This window comes from Gobio gobio (assembly GCF_949357685.1).
Source record: "Gobio gobio genome assembly, chromosome: 2".
In the NCBI taxonomy this organism is placed as follows: domain Eukaryota; kingdom Metazoa; phylum Chordata; class Actinopteri; order Cypriniformes; family Gobionidae; genus Gobio; species Gobio gobio.
The window spans coordinates 18,305,346-18,325,955 of record NC_137098.1 but is presented as its reverse complement, the minus strand read 5'-3'; the positions used below and the strand labels follow the sequence as shown (position 1 = coordinate 18,325,955).

General features: G+C 40.5%; 1 protein-coding gene across 1 annotated transcript in view; it reads right to left on the bottom strand.

Annotated features, from left to right (window-relative positions):
- LOC307122627 (phospholipid-transporting ATPase ABCA1-like) overlaps positions 1-20,610 on the bottom strand; it is a 111,218-nt gene that overhangs the window by 37,408 nt on the left and 53,200 nt on the right. Inside the window, exons 15-18 of the mRNA XM_079810736.1 lie at positions 19,024-19,086; positions 17,575-17,681; positions 15,316-15,457; positions 9,598-9,732 (exon numbers count right to left, since the gene is read on the bottom strand). Coding sequence (XP_079666862.1) covers positions 9,598-9,732; positions 15,316-15,457; positions 17,575-17,681; positions 19,024-19,086 — 447 coding nt within the window. The remainder of the gene's footprint in view (positions 1-9,597; positions 9,733-15,315; positions 15,458-17,574; positions 17,682-19,023; positions 19,087-20,610) is intronic.

Sequence of the window (20,610 nt, the reverse complement as noted above, 5' to 3'; positions counted from 1 at the left end):
ACGGTTATTACTACAGTAAGTACATGTAACGTGTAACAAGGACAGTAAAAGAAAGTGTTACCAAAATGTGCATACTGTACACAGTACATGTGCTATATATTGCACTAATAATAAGATAAGCTTATAAGACATTGTTAGTATGCAATTCCAAACAAAATGGACATTGGAGATAGGAATGGATAACATGTGACCTTTGACCCTGAATCAGAGAATCATTACATGACGACATCCCTCTGTCCTCTGCAGTTATTCAGAGCGAGACGGACACGCTGCGAGCACCTGCCTTGTAATTCCGCCTTTAATTAGCATCCGCAGAGAGCGAATCAGGAGTTATTCTGCAGGTTATGAACGCGGATTATTTCATATGAGCCTCCGTCAGGCAGAATGAGATTTTAATGCCAGCAAACAGAGGCGCGTGTGTGCAGAATGTAAAATCTCGCTTGGAAATACATTAGAAATGTCCCACGAGTGACCTGGAGTCCTGTGTTCTTTTCTTCTTTAATCTTTTCTATCGTTATTCCGCTCTTCATTTTATCCTTAATCCTCAAGGACGTTCTCTCCTGTCTGTGTGTGTGTGTTTATTTTGTGGATAAAACTGTCCCTAGAAGTGAGCTACATCTGAAAGAAAAACGTCCTTTTAGAGACAAGGTAAAATGATTAATAATGCCATTCATACAGCTCAAATCATAGTTTCATTAAAGTTTTCAGTCACGATTTTCCAGAGGTTCCAGAGGTTGTTAACATTAGTTAATGCATTAGAAAACATGAACTAACAATGAAAAATACTTATAAAGCATTTATTTATCTTGTTAATTTCAACATTTAACAATATATTATAAAAATCTATGAATTTGATGTTAGCAAAGATGAATAAACACTGTAATCAATTCATTGATAATTCTTAATTGTTAAATTAATGCATTCTTAATGTAAAGTGTTACCCATTTTACAATATGGTTGCATTTGTTAACATTAGTAAAGTGCAATAGTTACTAACAGAACTAACAATGACAAAATATTTCTAAAAGGCATTGTTTATTTCAACATTTACCAATGCATTATTAAAATCAAAAGTTGTATCTGTTAATATTGTTTAATGGACCGGAGTTAGCATGAACTAACAATGAACAGTCGTATTTGTAACAATGAACAGTCGTATTTGTATTAATTGACGGCAACAAAGATGAATAAATACTGTAACAAATGTATTGCTCATTGTTAATGTTAGTAACAGTAATACATGAACTAATATTAACTAATGGGACCTTATTGTAAAGTGTTAACAAGTTTTCTTCAATGTGTAGGGTTATGGATGAGAATAGTTTCAAATCCACAAATAAATATAAGGAGCCTCATGAAAACAAAATGTGATTCGCAGATATACAATGAGATTTACTTTTGTGGATTCACATGCATTTATTATTATCATAGACCTTATGTAGCCCCACCCCTTTTCAGCGCTGCGCTCGTTTATGTTCTGTCTTCCGGTTTGTATTTCCACAGCATGAAGGTAAGATCTAACGGATTTATAAATGGGCCGCTCATTTTAAAATCTTCCTGGTCTAGTGGCAGTTGTCATGACATCGCAATGCTCATGATAACTTTTGTTAACTCTACAATAAGTAAATCCACTTCACTAGCTAATTACTCTTCCACAGCAAAGCCACAGAAATATACAGAGCTACCGCAAAAACGTAAGTTCAAACACAGTATTCTAAAGATGGTTGCGCTTGTTTCTCATAAGGTCTATAGATTCTGAAATGTTCCCACACAGAAATTCATAAACGGAATGGGCTCCACCCACTTTCTCCTCCTCCAGCCAATCAGAACAGAGCGTTGCACTAATACCCACATGACTCTGACTATATAAACCGACAGGAGAGTTTGGAACTTCAAATCAGACTGAATGTCAAGGTTTGTTTTGTTTATAGTCAGCTATTAGATGTGTTTGCACTGTTAGCGCTTGCACCAGCCAGAAACTGTAAAGTCTCTGGAGTCATAAAATCATTTCTGTGGGTGTGAATAAACATTAATCAGCGTGAACGAACGATCTAGAAAACCTGCAATGGATATGTGTTCTTAAATGGGCATCAAATTTTCATATCTTGATAATGGCTGAAGCTTTTTTCATTGTACTATATAGCATTAAAAACAGGTTGAAAGATCTTTGTTTGCTTTTTAGATTGTATTATTATTTCTGACATATGTTAACAATATGTCAGTGAAACTACATCTATCAGGATCAGTCTTTATGGTAAATACACAGAGATTTTTTTTTAGCATCACTAGACTATATAGTAAGCACAATAGAGAGAATGATCATTGTGTTGCTATACATCTTATTCCTGTCTAATAATAGCTAAAGGGGAACCCTGAAGTAGAAAGACATTTATGTTCTTTGTTGAAGACAGAATATACGATTACTTTAGAGTGGGAGAAATAAAAGGACTGACACTGGGTATTAAACAGACCACTCGTGTAATAATCAGTGCCATTTATTATTCTTTTATGCATTCATTCATAGCATAAGATGAACCAAACTAACATCCTGTACGAAATACAGCTATCCTGAAAGCACAATGAGCTGCACATTATCTAAAGCCCAGACTGCTCTAACTTTAGATGTCAGATGTTAGATGTTTAGACTGTCAGGTTTTCATAATATGCATGCTAATTATTTATGCACTATAGAATTAAAGGGTTAGTTCACCCAAAAATGAAAATTCTGTCATTAATTACTAACCCTCCTGTCGTTCCAAACCCATAAGACCTTCGTTCATCTTCGGAACACAAATGAAGATATTTTTGATTAAATTCGAGAACTCGCTGACCCCTCCATAGACAGCAATTTAATTAACACTTTCAAGGCCCAGAAAGGTAGGAAAGACATTGTTAAAATAGTCCATGTGAAACTGCGTAAGAGACTGGCACAGGCTACAACTAAATGGTTGAATAAAGTTTTTGTTTGCTTTTGCACACAAATAGTACTCGTCACTTCATAAAATTAAGGTTGAACCACTGGAGTCACATGGACTATTTTAACAATGTCTTTCCTGATTTTCTGGACCTTGAAAGTGTTGATTAAATTGCTGACTATGGAGGGATCAGAGAGCTCTCGGATTTCACCAAAAATATCTTAATTTGTGTTCTGAAGATGAACAAATGTTTTATGGGTTTGGAACGACACGAAGGTGAGTAATTAATGACAGAATTTTCATTTTTGTGTAAACTAACCCTTTAACTTATATATAAGTAAATATTTTCCACAAAATATCTTGATAAATTGATTTGGCTTTAATACTATTACTATTTTGGAAGTAATTTTTGTGCACAGTATATGGGACTTTACTTTACTATGGGTCTCTACTTTCTAAATTTTGGTGTTTGGTGTTACAGGAAACCCTTTGAAGTTACATAAAACACTGCTAAAAGTGATAAACATGTAAGTATATGTTGTCTGAGCTGTAATACCCACCCAACCCAAAAAGAAGAGATGCTTTTTGATGTTTTTTATTATAAATTCATTTTTGAAAGTGTGTAACTCAGGCCCTGTGTGCTCTAGCACCCTGCAGACAGTTTGGGCTGTTTCCACTAAATTCCAGAAAATACTGGAAAAAATATTTTTGTCTGGATCATGTATGCAATCCCAAAAATGGTCGCAGAGCTTCAGAGTTTAAAGAAATTAATACTTTTATTAGGCAAGGATCATGTGACACTTTAGACCTTATTCAGAGCAGCGCCATGACAGGTATGAAAGTGGTGCTGTGAGAGAGACTTACCATGTTTTCAATGGCATCCGCTGTAAAAGAGCTCATATTGCCTGGAGTTTTTTGTCTACTGAAACTTCTTGGAAAGACATTTTTCAGTGTTTTGTCACCTGAACAATCCAAAAACACAATAAATAACAGTACAACCCACTGAAGAGATGTATGTCGTCTATCCCTCACAGCCTCATTTTCATTCCCGAAAATCAAAGATGGCTCTGCTGTGAATAAGGTCTATGATGCTGAAAATTCAGCTTTGCATCACAGGAATAAATTACATTTTAAAATATATTACAATAGAAAACAGCTATTTTAAATTGTAATTATATTTTCCTGTTTTTACTGCATTTTAAAACAAATAAATGTAGCCTTGGTGATCAGAAGCGTTTCAAAACCATTAAAAATCTTACCGATCCCAAACTTTCGAACGCTAGTGTATCTACTCTTGTTATACTCCCATGGTATTCTGTAAGTTTCTGAGTCAGCCTGTTTTTGGACTGCGAGTCAGATTCTGATTCAGAACTTACCTGTTTTATTGATTTGTGTTGGAGACTTTACTCTTTTGAACCGCTCTGTCTGGATACTTCTGTTTGATTTCTGTCTCTACAGCTTTTTTTATTGGGATTTTCACTTTCAAACAAATCTCATTTCACTGTGTTCCCATATTTTTCAAGTCATACCAAGCTCCAAAATATACCTTCGGGTAGAAATTGTGAGGAAAACAAAAATCTGGTAACACTTTACAATACAGGTGCACTAATATGCATTAATTCATGCTTAACTAATGCACAAATAATCACGTGTTAATGTATGACTCATGAAGAACTAAACCATTTATTAATGATTACTGCATCAGCAACTAATGAACATTCTATATGATTAATAGATTAAGTAATATATGAATTGCTCTTAATTAAATATGACATCATGTATTAATTCCCTAATAACATATTATATTAACTAATAATGTAAATTAATGTGTTAGTTACCACAATGGGCCAAAGCCATTCATTTCAACTTCCAGTTGTCTGCTTTAATTAATCATTAGCTAACGATTAGCAAAGGTATCATTATGCTATGACTTTACTTGTTGAGGCACATGGCTATTAAATGGGTCATGAATTGAGAAATCAACTTTCCCTTGAGCTTCTGATATATAAAAGGTCATGGTAATATAAGAATATTCTGTAAGTTTCAGAGCTGAAAACTTCCTTGTTAGTCAAAGAAAAGCTTTTATAGACACCAGGCCCAGCAAACGATCGATTCCAGAATATACCACACTTTGACGTCATCGTGTGGTGAAACACCGCCTCTGCAGAAGAATCAGAAATCAACGCCTACTTCATCCCTGCCTGTTTAGCCCCCCCCCCCCCCCCCCACACCGATTTGCGCATGTAACATAGGCCTAGTGTTAAACCATCGAGTTACAAACAAAGCAATAAACATGCCGTTGAGGTTTACAAAATATTGTGCAGTGACTGGGTCAACAGTAATGCAACTTGTAAGTAACTGTGTTCATTCTAATGCCTGATCTGAAATGTGATGATTCATGTAGTCAGATGTTCTTTGTCTCTGTGCCAGTAAATCAGATCAGTGACTAAACATCAACTTGAGTTGTTTCTCTTAGTATGACAAAAATAATCTGTTATTTAACGGTGATTAAATTCTATAAAGAAAGCGATCAAAGAAAGCTCCCTTTGCAATCGTTTGAGCAGCGCGCGCTGAACCTGTCAATCAAACAGGACAGTTTATCAGTGACGCGTTTATCAGTGACTCCCGTTTTATTAAACGAATCTCTTAACTATATCATGTTTGCACTGTTAGTGAAGATGAAAGCATTTGTTAATGTACAGAAACTGAGTTGCAATATCGAGATCACTGCTTTCATGCTGTGTGATTGGCTACAATGATCATCACTGCAACCTTTCATACCACAATCTTAATATAATGCCATAGATCTGAATATAATGCCATAGATCTAAGCACTTTTCACAATTAGTTAACCATGAGAGCTGTAATTGTAAAAACGCACTAAAAGAGAGAGTAATACAATTTCAAATAGAAAGACGTTAGCCAATCACAGCAGTGGGTGTTTACACTGAAGTCTCCCAGCGGACACGCCCCTTAAAGGTCCCATTAATTTTTTTATTATTTTATAATGTTTCCTGAGGTGTACTTATATTGTTAGTATGATTTTTACATCACAAAATGTCATAATTTAGAAATGAAAGGCATTTTTTTGGGCATTCAGATTGGCTCGTCTGAGCTGTAATTTTCTCAAAGGCAGAGCAGGACACCCAGAACTCGATTTACACCTATCCAAATTTCTAGCCACGTGGGGACCATAATTTTCTCAAAGGCAGAGCAGGACACCCAGAACTCGATTTACACCTATCCAAATTTCTAGCCACGTGGGGACCATATACAGGCTAGGGGAACTCATATTAATTTAAAAAAAACTCATAAAATGAAAATGTCATGCCATGGGACCTTTAAAGGGGTGGTAAAATACATTGTTTTGAAGGCTTGATTGTGTTTGTGGGGTGCACTGTAACATGTGTTCATGCTTCGTTTAAAAAAAAAAAAAATCATTATTTTTCATATATTTGACATTTATTCTACACTGCTCTGTCCCTCCTTGTAAAACGGTCTGATGCTTTCCGGGTTGTATGAAGCCAGTCCCTCAAAAATACGCAATGGGCTCAGATTGGTTAGCTGGCCCAGTGTGTTGTGATTCGCTAACCGCAGTGTACGTTTGTCGGAAACGTCACGCCCCTTACCTTACCGGTAGACTGTGCTTTGGTCAGTATTAGAAGCGATGGCGTCAATAAAACCACACCAATCTGAGCCTGAATCAGACCCAGAACATTTTAGTGAAGATGATCGAGCAGAACCTGTTCAGTCCTAATGAGTAAAGACTGCGGATCTATAGTGATCGCTACTGAATGGCACTGTTACTTTTGTATTTTTAGAACGATTATAGCCAAATAATAAAACACTAAACATTGGCTTTACTATAGTACCCAAATCACACACAGAACCATGTTTAGCAAGCCTGTAGATAAATAATACATAAAAGCTCTAATCAAAGAATCATTTACACTAATGCCAAGTTCGCTGTTGAGATTTTAACGTTAGTGTTTGTAACGATAGGTGTTCGTTGGATAACGTTAAGTATGAATAAGCATTTAACAGACTGGTTTGCAGAACAGTGTTGTCATCTGTTTACTTCCTTGCTACAACCTATTACAGGAAAACACATCGATGAAAAATAAATCAGACTTACAGGTTGTGGCCCGTAAACAGCTTCTGTTTGTAAATCCAGCTTTCAGGTCAAGCCGTTGTGCATATCCTGTATTGAACTCGCGAACATTGTGAAAGTTTTCCTCCGTGAAATGTGCTGCGGGAGGGAGCCCCGCGCGCGTCGTGCATTCACACACTGGCCGCGTTTGTCTCACGCAGCTGACGTTGTGCAAATCCGGTGTTGAACTCGCGAACATTGTGAAAGTTTCCCTCCATGAGATGTGCTGCGGGAGCCCCGCACGTGCCTGTTCCCTTCTGTCTCATACACACGTGCATATAACATGCTGTATGTTAAACGCTCTGCAACGCACCCCTGTCCCTATGAAGGCTGAACAAAGCAAGTACCCCAGACCTGCAATCCGGATGAATATAACAGCGTTTCCTCGGCATCGCGGCAACAACACTCCAGCCTAACTATACCACAACAGCGCCGCGATACAAAATGGCGCCCCCGCCCCCCCTATTTAATATTCTCAGAGGAGGGGTTTATGTAAATATTGAGCCTGGTGATGTCACCAACCCTGGAGGAATGTGTGTAGTCGCCTACTGGCCGTTTGCTGTAGTTCTTAGAAATGGATTTCTTTAAAAGCAAATATCTCCCTTTACTTTAAACTTTGAACGTTGTAACTTTGCAGATGTTGTTTATGCTAAAGCAGCAACATTACATGCAAGCTAAAGTTAGAATAGTGAAATCGTGGTTTTCCACCCCTTTAAAACGGAGCGTTCAGAGCAGAAGGCTAAAATCAGGGTAGGAAAAATGCCTTTTATTTATAAATTATGACAATTTTTGATGTAAAAAGCATTCTAAAATTATAAGTGCACCCCAGGAAACATAAAACAATAAAAAAAATGCAGTTCATGACCCCTTTAACTAATTGTTAAGTAATATGTCATTGTGGTTGTGGCTTTTGAATAATTTTGAATTAATTAATAGTCATGCGCCTCAACAAGTAAATAAATAACATCATAACAATGATACCTTTGCAAATCGTTAGCTAATAATTAATTAAAGCAGACAACTGAAAGTTGAAATGCATGGCTTTGACCCATTCTGGTAATTAACATTTGAACTTACACTATTAGTTAATATAATATGTTATTAGGGAATTAATACAATGACGACACATTTAACAAATAACAATTTAATGATTACTTAGGCCACACGAAGCCAGAGCTTTCCCTATCCAATATTTTTTTTCCCCCCTCGTCTCAAGAAATATCGGCGTACACATGAAACCACTGAAACTGACACAAAACAATGTAGTATACATGCTAGGCCAGTATCTGCCGCTGTAATTCTGCCACAGAAATACACTAAAAACGAAGAAGAAGAGTTGTGGCTATAAGGGGTACAGCAAAGGTCGGAAGTGAGGCAAAATCTCACGATAAAAAAACAATAAATAAATTTGCTACTTCCCAGATAGTGTTTTATTAACTCCTACACCTACCCCAACCCTAAACCCACCTTTACAATAATGCAAATACAGTAATTAAATGACGCAATATTGATGTGCGCGTGCCCAGTCTGTGTACCTGCCATTAAATGTATGAAATACAGACTTTTCGCCTTCAAGCTCTTTATTTTCATGATTCAACGAGAGTTATCTGGGTCAAAGCGTTACACATTTCACAAAATATACGGATTGGCTGTACACACGAAAACGCAAGGGTGTCGGTTTCAGATTGATCCACTCTGGGACCCGGTTTAAAAAAATACCGGTTTCAGGCTCCTAAAAACGCCGGATCCGTCTGGATGAAACGCTGAAACGCTGATATCTACATTTTGATTTTAGTCAAAAATTATGAGAAGCAGAGTATTAAAGCCATATCACCCTGTGGCCCAAGACTGGTTTCCCTACTGAAGCTAAGCAGGGTTGAGCCTGGTCAGTACCTGGATGGGAGACATCCTGGGAAAACTAGGTTGGCGGTATCTGCTCTGTGGTCTGTGTGGGTCCTAACGCCCCAGTATAGTGACGGGGACACTATACTGTAGCAAGCACCGTCCTTCAGATGAGATATTAAACCGAGGTCATGAACTGTGGTCATTAAAAACCTAATGGCACTTCTCGTAAAGAGTAGGGATATAACCTCTGTGTCCTGGCCAAATTCCTTCCATTGGCCTTTATCAATCATGGCCTCCTAATAATCCCCATCCACAGAATTGGCTCTATCTCTCTCTCCTCTCCACCTATAGCTGGTGGATGGTGAGCACACTGGCTGCCGTTGCATGATCCACGTGATGTGATTGTAAAGAGCTTTAGGCACAGTAGTACATTAGAAAGACATATCACTTCTGTAGATAAATGTACAACTAAAAAAAAAATTGAAAGATTGAAGACATGAACACATCCCAAGCATTCAGCTTCTATTGTAGCTTGTGCTGGATGGGGTATTTGAGCGCAGACAGAACTAAAGACATGTTTATCGACTTGCTCAGATGAATCAGTGCTGATTGTCTGAGTGGTGACAGGACGGTGAAGTGATCTGGAGTGCCAGGCGCGTGTGTGTGTGTGTAATGGGCGTGTCTTACCAGGAAGACCAGAGGAGGGCAGCCAATCAGAGCCATGGCAGTGGAGAGTTTGCGCTTGTTGCCGCCGCTGTACGTTCCTGCAGATTTCTCTGAGTATTTCACAAGGCCGAGCTTCTGAATGCCCCACTCAGCCACCTTGAAAAAACGAGAGAGAGAATATCACTGCATATACATCTATTCATATAAAAATCCACCCATTAAACACTAAAACTAAGATTAAACTATTGATTTAAAAAACTAAAATAATATAATGTGACACAATACTGATTTAAAGTTAACTGAAACAAAATAACCTATTGCTGAAACCAACTAAAACTATAATAAAATGAAAGGTACATTTTTATATATATATATATATATATATATATATATATATTAGGGATGCAACAATACAGTTAGTCCACGGTTCAATACATACCTCGGTTTTTAACCACGGTTTTCGGTTCGGTTCGGTTCTGATGGCTTGTCACATCAGTTTTTTGCTATTCTATTCTTAAGCGACAGGAACAGCAGGTTAAGGAGAAAAAGACTATTTTTTAATTGCGATACTCTTTCTTTATTTTACTTAAAATAATTGAAAAACCTTACTTAAACTTAAAACTTTACTTAAAAAAACCCTTGTACACATATATATATGTAAGATCTACACTGGCAGCTCAGAGCTGTACAGCAGGATTTAAGTATGAAATTGAATGAATAAATGTAAAAATAATACACTACATAGACTTCACTATAAAATTTACACTGATTCTTATTAAAGCTACTGTATTAAAGTTTTTCAGTCAAGAGCAGTGAGTGATTTTCTCTTTGTCTTTTGTTGTTGTATTAACATTAAATGGATAGTTCACTCAAATGAGAAATGAATACAGGTTTGGAACAATATTAGAGTGAGTAAATAATTACATAATTTTAGAGGTGAACTGTCGCTTTAAGGACCGCATGTTCACTATAGGCTGCGCTGCTTTCAATTTAAGACCTCCGTGCATCTGATATACAGACACACGCCGATTTTACTTTCACTTTAGACATAACCGACTGTGTTTATGTTAACCTTGTGTGTATTTGACAGTATTAGCGCAGTAAGACGACTTTGTCCTGTAATCACGTGTTTGACAGGCGTTTAGTGCGCGCACTCGGAGAAGCGCATGTTAAAACGGTGCATATGCACGCGAATGAGCCGGCAAGGCTTTAAAATGCATGCAAATAATGAACTTTCGTGATTGTGAATAACTACAGTGTTCCGTGAGTATAACTCTACCACTAACGTGTGATGTGAACGTATGTCGCGTTGTTCAGTATATTGGGATGGAGGCAAATTATAGAATTTGTAGGAAAATACTTAATGAAATGCAAAACCGAAAAACCGCAATTCACAGGCGCGAATTGAACTGTGAAGGCCGTACCGAACGGTTCAATATTATATTGAGAATTGTGGCATATATATATATATGTATCCTCCATGAACTGCCACCTTAACGTGGTGGAGGGGTTTGAGTACCCGAATGACCCTAGGAGCTACGTTGTCCGGGGCTATATGCCCCTGGTAGGGTCTCCCAAGGCAAACAGGTCCTAGGTGACGGGTCAGACTAAGAGCAGTTCAAAAACCCTTATGATGCCAAATAAAAGGAGAACCGTGACGTCGCCCGGTATGGCGCAGCCGGGGCCCCACCCTGGAGCCAGGCCTGGGGTTGGGGCTCGTATGCGAGCGCCTGGTGGCCGGGCCTTCCCCCACGGGGTCCGGCCGGGCTCAGCCCAAAGGAGCGACGTGGGGACACCTTCCCGTGGGCCCACCACTCACGAGAGGGACCGTAAGGGGCCGGTGCAAAGCGAATCGGGCAGCAGTCGAAGGCGGGGGCCTAGACGACCCGATCCCTGGACACGGAAACTGGCTCTTGGGACATGGAATGTCACCTCGCTGGCGGGGAAAGAGCCTGAGCTTGTGCGTGAGGTTGAGAGGTTCCGACTAGAGATAGTCGGAATCACCTCCACGCACAGCTTGGGCTCTGGAACCACACTTCTCGAGAGGGGATGGACTCTTTACCACTCTGGAGTTGCCCATGGTGAGAGGCGGCGGGCTGGTGTGGGTTTGCTTATAGCCCCCCAGCTCTGCCGCCATGTGTTGGAGTTTACCCCGGTGAACGAGAGGGTCGTTTCCCTGCGGCTTCGGCTCGGGGATAGGTCTCTCACTGTTGTGTGTGCCTATGGGCCAAACGGCAGTGCAGAGTACCCGACCTTCTTGGTGTCCCTGGGAGGGGTGCTGGAGAGTGCTCCGACTGGGGACTCCGTCGTTCTACTGGGGGACTTCAACGCCCACGTGGGCAATGACAGTGAAACCTGGAGGGGCGTGATTGGGAGGAACGGCCCCCCTGATCTGAACCCGAGTGGTGTTCAGTTATTGGACTTCTGTGCTAGTTACAGTTTGTCCATAACGAACACCATGTTCAAGCATAAGGGTGTCCATCAGTGCACATGGCACCAGGACACCCTAGGTCGTAGGTCAATGATCGACTTCGTGGTCGTTTCATCTGACCTGCGGCCGTATGTCTTGGACACTCGGGTGAAGAGAGGGGCGGAGCTGTCAACTGATCACCACCTGGTGGTGAGTTGGATCCGATGGCAGGGGAGGAAGCTGGATAGACTCGGTAGACCCAAACGTACTGTGAGGGTCTGCTGGGAACGTTTGGCCGAGTCTCCTGTCAGAGAGATCTTCAACTCCTGCCTCCGGCAGAGCTTCGACCGGATCCCGAGGGAGGCTGGAGATATTGAGTCCGAGTGGACCATGTTCTCCACCTCCATTGTCAAAGCGGCTGCTCGGAGCTGTGGACGCAAGGTCTCCGGTGCCTGTCGAGGCGGCAATCCCCGAACCCGGTGGTGGACACCGGAAGTAAGGGATGCCGTCAAGCTGAAGAAGGAGTCCTATCGGGCCTGGCTGGCTTGTGGGACTCCTGAGGCAGCTGACAGGTACCGGCAGGCTAAACGGACTGCAGCCCGGGTGGTTGTGGAGGCAAAAACTCGGGCCTGGGAGGAGTTCGGTGAGGCCATGGAAAAGGACTATCGGCTGGCCTCGAAGAGATTCTGGCAAACCGTCCGGCGCCTCAGGAGGGGGAAGCAGTGCCCTACCAACGCTGTTTACAGTGTCGATGGGCGGCTGTTGACCTCAACTGGGGATGTTGTCGGACGGTGGAAGGAATACTTCGAGGATCTCCTCAATCCCGCCGTCACGTCTTCCATTGAGGAAGCAGAGGCTGGGGGCTCAGAGGAGGACTCGTCCATCACCCGGGCTGAAGTCACCGAGGTGGTCAAGAAACTCCTCGGTGGCAAGGCACCGGGGGTGGATGAGATCCGCCCTGAGTACCTCAAGTCTCTGGATGTTGTGGGGCTGTCTTGGCTGACACGCCTCTGCAGCATCGCGTGGCGGTCGGGGACAGTGCCTCTGGGATGGCAGACCGGGGTGGTGGTTCCTCTTTTTAAAAAGGGGGACCGGAGGGTGTGTTCCAACTATAGGGGGATCACACTTCTCAGCCTCCCCGGGAAAGTCTATGCCAGGGTACTGGAGAGGAGAATTCGGCCGATAGTTGAACCTCGGATTCAGGAGGAACAGTGTGGTTTTCGTTCTGGTCGTGGAACACTGGACCAGCTCTATACCCTCTACAGGGTGCTGGAGGGTTCATGGGAGTTTGCCCAACCAGTCCACATTTGTTTTGTGGATTTGGAGAAGGCATTCGACTGTGTCCCTCGCGGCGTCCTGTGGAGGGTGCTGGGGGAATATGGGGTCCGGGGTCCTTTGCTGAGGGCTGTCCGGTCCCTGTATGACCGAAGCAGGAGTTTGGTCCGCATTGCCGGCAGTAAGTCAGACTTGTTCCCAGTGCATGTTGGACTCCGGCAGGGCTGCCCTTTGTCGCCGGTTCTGTTCATAATTTTTATGGACAGAATTTCTAGGCGCAGCCAAGGGCCGGAGGGTGTCAGGTTTGGGGACCACACGGTTTCGTCTCTGCTCTTTGCGGATGACATTGTCGTGTTGGCCCCTTCTAACCAGGACCTTCAGCATGCACTGGGACGGTTTGCAGCCGAGTGTGAAGCGGCTGGGATGGGGATCAGCACCTCCAAATCCGAGGCCATGGTCCTCAGTCGGAAAAGGGTGGCTTGCCCACTTCAGGTTGGTGTAGAGTTCCTGCCTCAAGTGGAGGAGTTCAAGTATCTAGGGGTCTTGTTCACGAGTGAGGGGAGGATGGAACGGGAGATTGACAGACGGATCGGTGCAGCTTCTGCAGTAATGCGGTCGATGTACCGGTCTGTCGTGGTGAAGAAAGAGCTAAGCCGTAAGGCGAAGCTCTCGATTTACCGGTCAATCTACGTTCCTACTCTCACCTATGGTCATGAGCTTTGGGTTATGACCGAAAGGACAAGATCCCGGATACAGGCGGCCGAAATGAGCTTTCTCCGCAGGGTGGCTGGGCGCTCCCTTAGAGATAGGGTGAGAAGCTCAGTCACTCGGGAGGAACTCGGAGTAGAGCCGCTGCTCCTCCACATCGAGAGGGGACAGCTGAGGTGGCTCGGGCATCTGTTCCGGATGCCTCCTGAACGCCTTCCCGGGAAGGTGTTTCGGGCATGTCCAACCGGGAGGAGGCCCCGGGGAAGACCAAGGACACGCTGGAGGGACTATGTCTCCCGGCTGGCCTTGGAACGCCTCGGTGTCCCCCCGGAAGAGCTAGAGGAAGTGTCTAGGGAGAGGGAAGTCTGGGCATCTCTGCTTAGACTGCTGCTCCCGCGACCCGGCCCCGGATAAGCGGAAGAAGATGGATGGATGGATGGATATATATATATATATATATATATATATATATATATATATATATATATATATATATATATATTTATTAGTTCTGGGGGGAAATTAATTGTGATTAATCGCATCCAAAATAAAAGTTTGTTAAAATTGATTTTTCCATCAATCCATGTTTTCACTGTTAAGGTATATGGTGGGGGCGCTCTTACGCATCTTCTGAAAGTTGAATTTTTTTTACCCACATTCAACACTTGAATATGGGTAAAAAAAATTCAACTTTCATGTGTGAAATGCCATTCATTGAAATACGAAATATCTTCAGATTTTTATTGTGCAGATTTTCACTTTGGAGCCGTGAGTGTAAATTTTTATTTTAATTTTTTGCGTATATTTATTATATATATTATGTATATGTATATTTATTGTACAAGTTCTCAAATTCACATCTTCATGCTTTCGAGTTTTGCTACTCTTTAACCTTCATAAAATACTGCCTGTCTAGAATGTGCAGAAACAAGCGGAAAGATATAAACACTAATATAAATGGCATGCTGAATGCCGATACAGGTGTAATATCGCACTCCTGGAAGGCCCTTTATCCAATCAGAATCGAGGACCACAACTAACTGTTGTACTAGAAATATGTATAATCTAATAATAATATAAATTACTTCAATATAATATATTGAAAATGAAAAACACAATAGCCTTGGTGTGTGTGTTAGCGAGGATTTTGCACAAGCTAACCAGTTATAATGGATCAAAGACTTGTGAGACCACAGACGCACACACTTTGATGCTTTCATTGCTGAAAGGCTACAGAATGAACGACACACACACACACACGCACGCACACAGATTCCATAGACAGAGAGTGAATTTTAGATACAAAGATTAAGGGTCTACAAAACAAAGACCGCAGGCTGTGTTACCATGGAAACCTCCTTTTCCGGAACCCCTCGGAGTCGAGCGTAGAACTCCAGATGTTCTCTTCCCGTCAGAAGGTCATCTATCGCATCAAACTGCGGACAGTAACCCATATTCTGTTGCACCAACTGCATTTCAGTGCGGATGCTGAAAGTTAAACAAGAAATCACTCTTAATGCCTTAGCAACTGCATAACACCACTTTTTAACTGAAACAAGCAGTTATTTAGTATCATTGATATACTATTACATTTTTTAGTAATTACTTTTAGTTTTTTCCATTTTAACTTTAGTAAAGTTTATTTATGATTATTTAAGTACATCAAGTTAAACTAAATAAGAAATTATGCTTTGGCAACTAACTAAAAAAATATATATAAAGCTCTGGAAAAAAAATATATTTTACTACAATAGATAGGGGATTTCATCTTTATTTTTTATTTCTTTTAATTCCTATTATACTATATATATTTTTATTTTATTCACTTACGAATATTTTAACTTCATTTCTGTGTAAAGCACTTTGAATTGCCACTGTGTATGAAATGTGCTATACAAATAAACTTGCCTTGCCTTAAAATAACAAGTACCAGTCACACTCTCAAACTAGTTGTTCTAGAAGTTCGATGCCTCTAGTGAAATGACACAATTCACCTTTACAAGTAATTTACATATTACACTCCTCCCCTTTTTGATTCCACAGATTAAACTGTGCCCCTTGTGACTCATCTGGAGTGACTTACAAACTTTCAAACCTGAAATGAAAGTATGTGCGAGTGTGAGAGACAAACACAAATCAGACTGACTCGCACGCGGAGCCCCAGGACAACAGCACTACTTGTGCCAGTGTGACATTGGAAAAGTAAACAGCGGTATCTGCAAAGAGATTGGCAGCTGTGATTCTCTCCCCTCGAATATGAGTGGTTCGCCTGTCTCGAGTTTCACAGATGACTGACACAGAGATGACATGTTTGTTTCAGACAGACTGAATAATGCAGAGACAACGGAGATAGAGACAGACAGGATGTTTCCACAAAAAAGGAACAAATGTCCCATTAGCGACACACATTTTTTGTTTTGAGAATAGTTGGATTTGTAAAAGGGGTCCTAGTATGCTTTTTTACATGTTCAACTTTCTTTAGTAAGTAATGTTGCTGTTTGAGCCGCATAAGGTCTGCAAAGATAAAAAGCACAAAGTCACTCTAAAGGTGTTATTCTTATATGCAAAATAAAGGGGCGAGGCCTGGTTGAGTTGCATTAGTAGTGTGTTGAAACTCGCAGTTATGGTAAGTCGCAGTGTTAGGGGAAACGCATTACAAGTTACATAATCAGATAATCAGAATTAAACGAGTAAAGTAACACATTACTTTTAAATATACAGAAAAATATTTGTTACTTTTTCAAATACGTTTTTTTTCCCTCTCCCGTTTATCGACCTCTACTCTACAGGTGTTAATTTGCATTTCCTTCAGCCTGAGGCTTATTCGTTTTACTTTAGGTGTGAAAGGGCCTTTACATTTGCCAAAATTAGAATCCTTTTTTGTTATTAAAAAACAATCATGCAAGCCCAGCACCGGTGAGAAAAATGAATGCAAAAGCAATGCAACTGGTAACTTTTTTAGGGAGTAACGCAATATTGTTACGCATTACTTTTAAAAAGAAGCTTTCCCCAACACTAAAGGATTGGTATGATTTTTCAAACACGCTCGAAGCGGTTGACCAATCACAACACACTGGTCGTTGGTCGCCGACCCCATTGAGCCCATTGTGCTTTTCGGAAGGAGGGGCTTAAGAGAGATATGAACTAAATAAAGTGTCACTGACAGACTGGGAAAACAGGTGAAAACAGCTCATATACAGTAATATTTAGTTTGACCTCCCGAGGTTGACAATGAATATTTGAAGATTAAAGGGGATATTGAATGCTATTTCATGCATTCTGACTGTTAAAGCGTTGGATTGTCATCCTAAACATGGCCAAAAAAAAAAAAAAAAAGTTAAAAGCACACTCCTTTCACTGAAAAAACAAACAAACAAACAAAAAAAAACTTTTTTTTTTATGTTTCATTTTTTAAGTGTTGCTATTTCCCAGAAAGACTAGAAGAGCAGCAGGAGAAGCAGGTGCGTCAGGCTGGACAAGTTGGTCAAGTTAGTAGCTGAACTTTAGTAGGTTTTTTATCCAATTTAGTAAGGCTTAGTAAGATTTAGTAAGTATAGCTTTATACATCATTTCATAATTACTTTTATTGCTTTTATTCAGTGTACCTGAATCCGTTTACGAAGGCATCTCCTGCTGTCGGGCTGATGTCTCCAGTCAGCATTTTAAAGGTAGTAGTTTTACCTGCACCATTTATCCCCAACAAACCAAAACACTGCAAACCACAAAAAACACACACAATGATTTAGATTATTCACAAAAAAACAACAAAAAAAACAATACCACAAAAAACACAATTTTCCTTCCAGTGATGACATATTTCCTACATAAACAGTTAGTAGCTTTCAAAGAGCATTACGCCCGTTTCACACATACTCCGTCTGCAGTGCGTATGCGATGCGTGTTGCGGTGCGTATGCGGTGCAGGAGCAGCACGCGCTGTTGTGCTTTCATATATGCTGCGTTTGCAGCGCGCAACTGATCCGCGGTTGTATACCACAAACACAGCATTTATTCATTGTTTTATTTTTATTTCAAATCCAAAAGTTGTTACTGAACATGGCTTGTCAGAATTGCAATTCTCTTTGTTTACACTTTCATAGATGTCACGTTTTAACGTAGTAGCCTACATTTAAACAACGTTTTATTCAATTCATTACTTTATATTTATATAGCCTATATTTTAGATTTAGCTCACACAAGTGGCAAAACATTTAAATATGACTTATAGCCTATAAACATTTTAAATTAGAAACTTACAATAGGCTATATTCAAAAACAGACGACTCTCGTCTTTCAATTCTTTCGTTTTTAAATCCTTTTAAAAGCAGGTCATAAAGACCTTTGTTTTTCCACCTCCAGGAACGTACGTGCTCTCCATTATTTCAATTTTTTTTTTACCTAAATGCCAGGTAAGGTGTCGTTTCCTTGCTTTAGCCGAGAAAAAAAAAGCCATGTGTTGACTTTGAAACAGAGTAGGCTATATTTTAAATTATATGCATATGTGGTAGCCTAAAATTACTTGATTTTCGCATCAGTACATGTTTATTTTGAAGCGAACAATGTGCTGTCGCTTTAATTCCGCAGTGCAGCACAGCAAAAAATAGACTCGGTACGGAAACGATCGCCGGACTGCTGCAGACGCACCGCACCTGGAACGGACTGACGGACAGCATCCGCATGCAGTGTGAAAGCTGTAATCCGTTAACATGGGTACGGAAAAAAATACGCACCGCATACGCACTGCAAACGGAGTATGTGTGAAACGGGCGTTACAGCTTTTTACAGCATTTTTTCTTGCTAATGATAGATCATGGCAGGGGAAAAGACATTCTGAGTTAAAAAAGTTATTACATTTCATTAATATTTTTTTTTATAGCTGACAAAAATTAAATGCATATCTGAAAAAAGTAATTTCATGGGGTCTTTAGAGGCAGAAGTTATTTAAAGACCTTTGACATTATACTCTTATTAAAAAATAATGAAATTCGTTTAGACACTTTCTACTTATTAGTGCCTAAAATAAGTTTCCATTTTATATGAGTGTGTGTCATTTACCTCTCCAGCAGAAACACCCACACAGACTTTATCCACGGCTGGAGTAAGCTTCACACGGTACATCTGGGGGGAAAAAAATTGTGTCATGCCTGTTAACAGCTTTATTTATTTTATTGGTAACACTTCATTTCGAAGTTCCATTTTAGACATTCTACTAACAGAAGTTACTTTGCAACTACATTTCAGCAAACTCATTAATGTATTAGTAGACTGTATTCTTAAAGCTGCACAATGTAACTTTTTTGAGTTCAAAATGTATACAATGAGTGAGTACATCATTTTATCAAAACCATATTCTTGTCTTATCCTGAATCATTACGGTACACCTATAGTAAGTGTTTATATTCTGACTATATTTTAGACCAGTCAGTTCGCCACCACTGCGGAGTAGCACAGCGTCATAGAGTAGCTCCAGCTACAATGTTCTTCTGCAAGATGCATGTAGTTTTGTTTATTAACTGCAAGATCACCAAAAGTTACATACTGCAGCTTTAATATCTGCTAGCCCTTTATTTTCATGCTCCTCCAACCGTCCTTCTACTGAAGTAGTTTGCAACTAATTGTCAACTTATTCTGCTAACCTACACCTAACCCTAACAGTCTACTAATATTCTAAAGAGAGTTAGGTGACAAGCATTTGCAAAGTTACTTATAGGGCGCAACGCAAGTGTTTTGTGATAGTTTCAGCCCGACGTAGTTATCATTTTCACGTCCAGCGCTACGTTGTTTAAATAGCAAATGCACTTGCGCCCATCTGTTCGCCCATGGGTGTGCTGGTCTGAAAACGAGGTGTGTTCAGGCACATTGTTGGCGCGTTGCTATTTTGAGGCAACTGAAATCGAGTGCGCCATTGACCAACAAAAGCCTGGTCTAAATGTCAATAGTGCAGTATTTTTTGAGTTATTTAAAGGGAGCGTTAGTAATATGTGTCTATAGGCGGGAGCACAATGTGTTTATACTCTACTTATTACACACACGGATGCGCAGCAGCACACAAACATGGCAAATATTAAAAAATAAAAGGATTCCTCTCTGGAGAAGCATTCAGTCTTTCTGCTCGCAAATTACGCCATGTAAATAGCGAATCCGCCATGGTGTGAGCTCAACTGACTTTTAAAGGGAATGGGAGATGAGACTCTGATTGGTTTATTGCATGTTACGCCCAAAACACACCCACTCATTAAGAGACTAGGTACAGCCCTTTCAGACTATGCGCCAAGCGTGCCGACTGTTTTTCCCGTCGTTAAACTAGCAAAAGTGGATTCGGACATGCCCTAAGTGCACCTGCGCCGTGCGCTTCAGACCATGTGCTTAGATCAAATTGGGCCCATAGTTAGTAGAATGTCTAAAGTGGACCATCGAAATAAAGTGTAACCATTTTTTTGCTTGTTTTGTAAATATATATATTTATTTGTTTTCGGTGCAGAAAACATTATAAGTGATCTTATTATCTTTTATATGATCTAAGAACATATTAATCATGTAAAGTCTGACATATGAAATAATAGATTAGTAGTAGATTATCTTAGATTATAGATCTCATTGGCCCTCCAGGAGCAGGTCTGGACACCCCAGCTTTAAATGGTG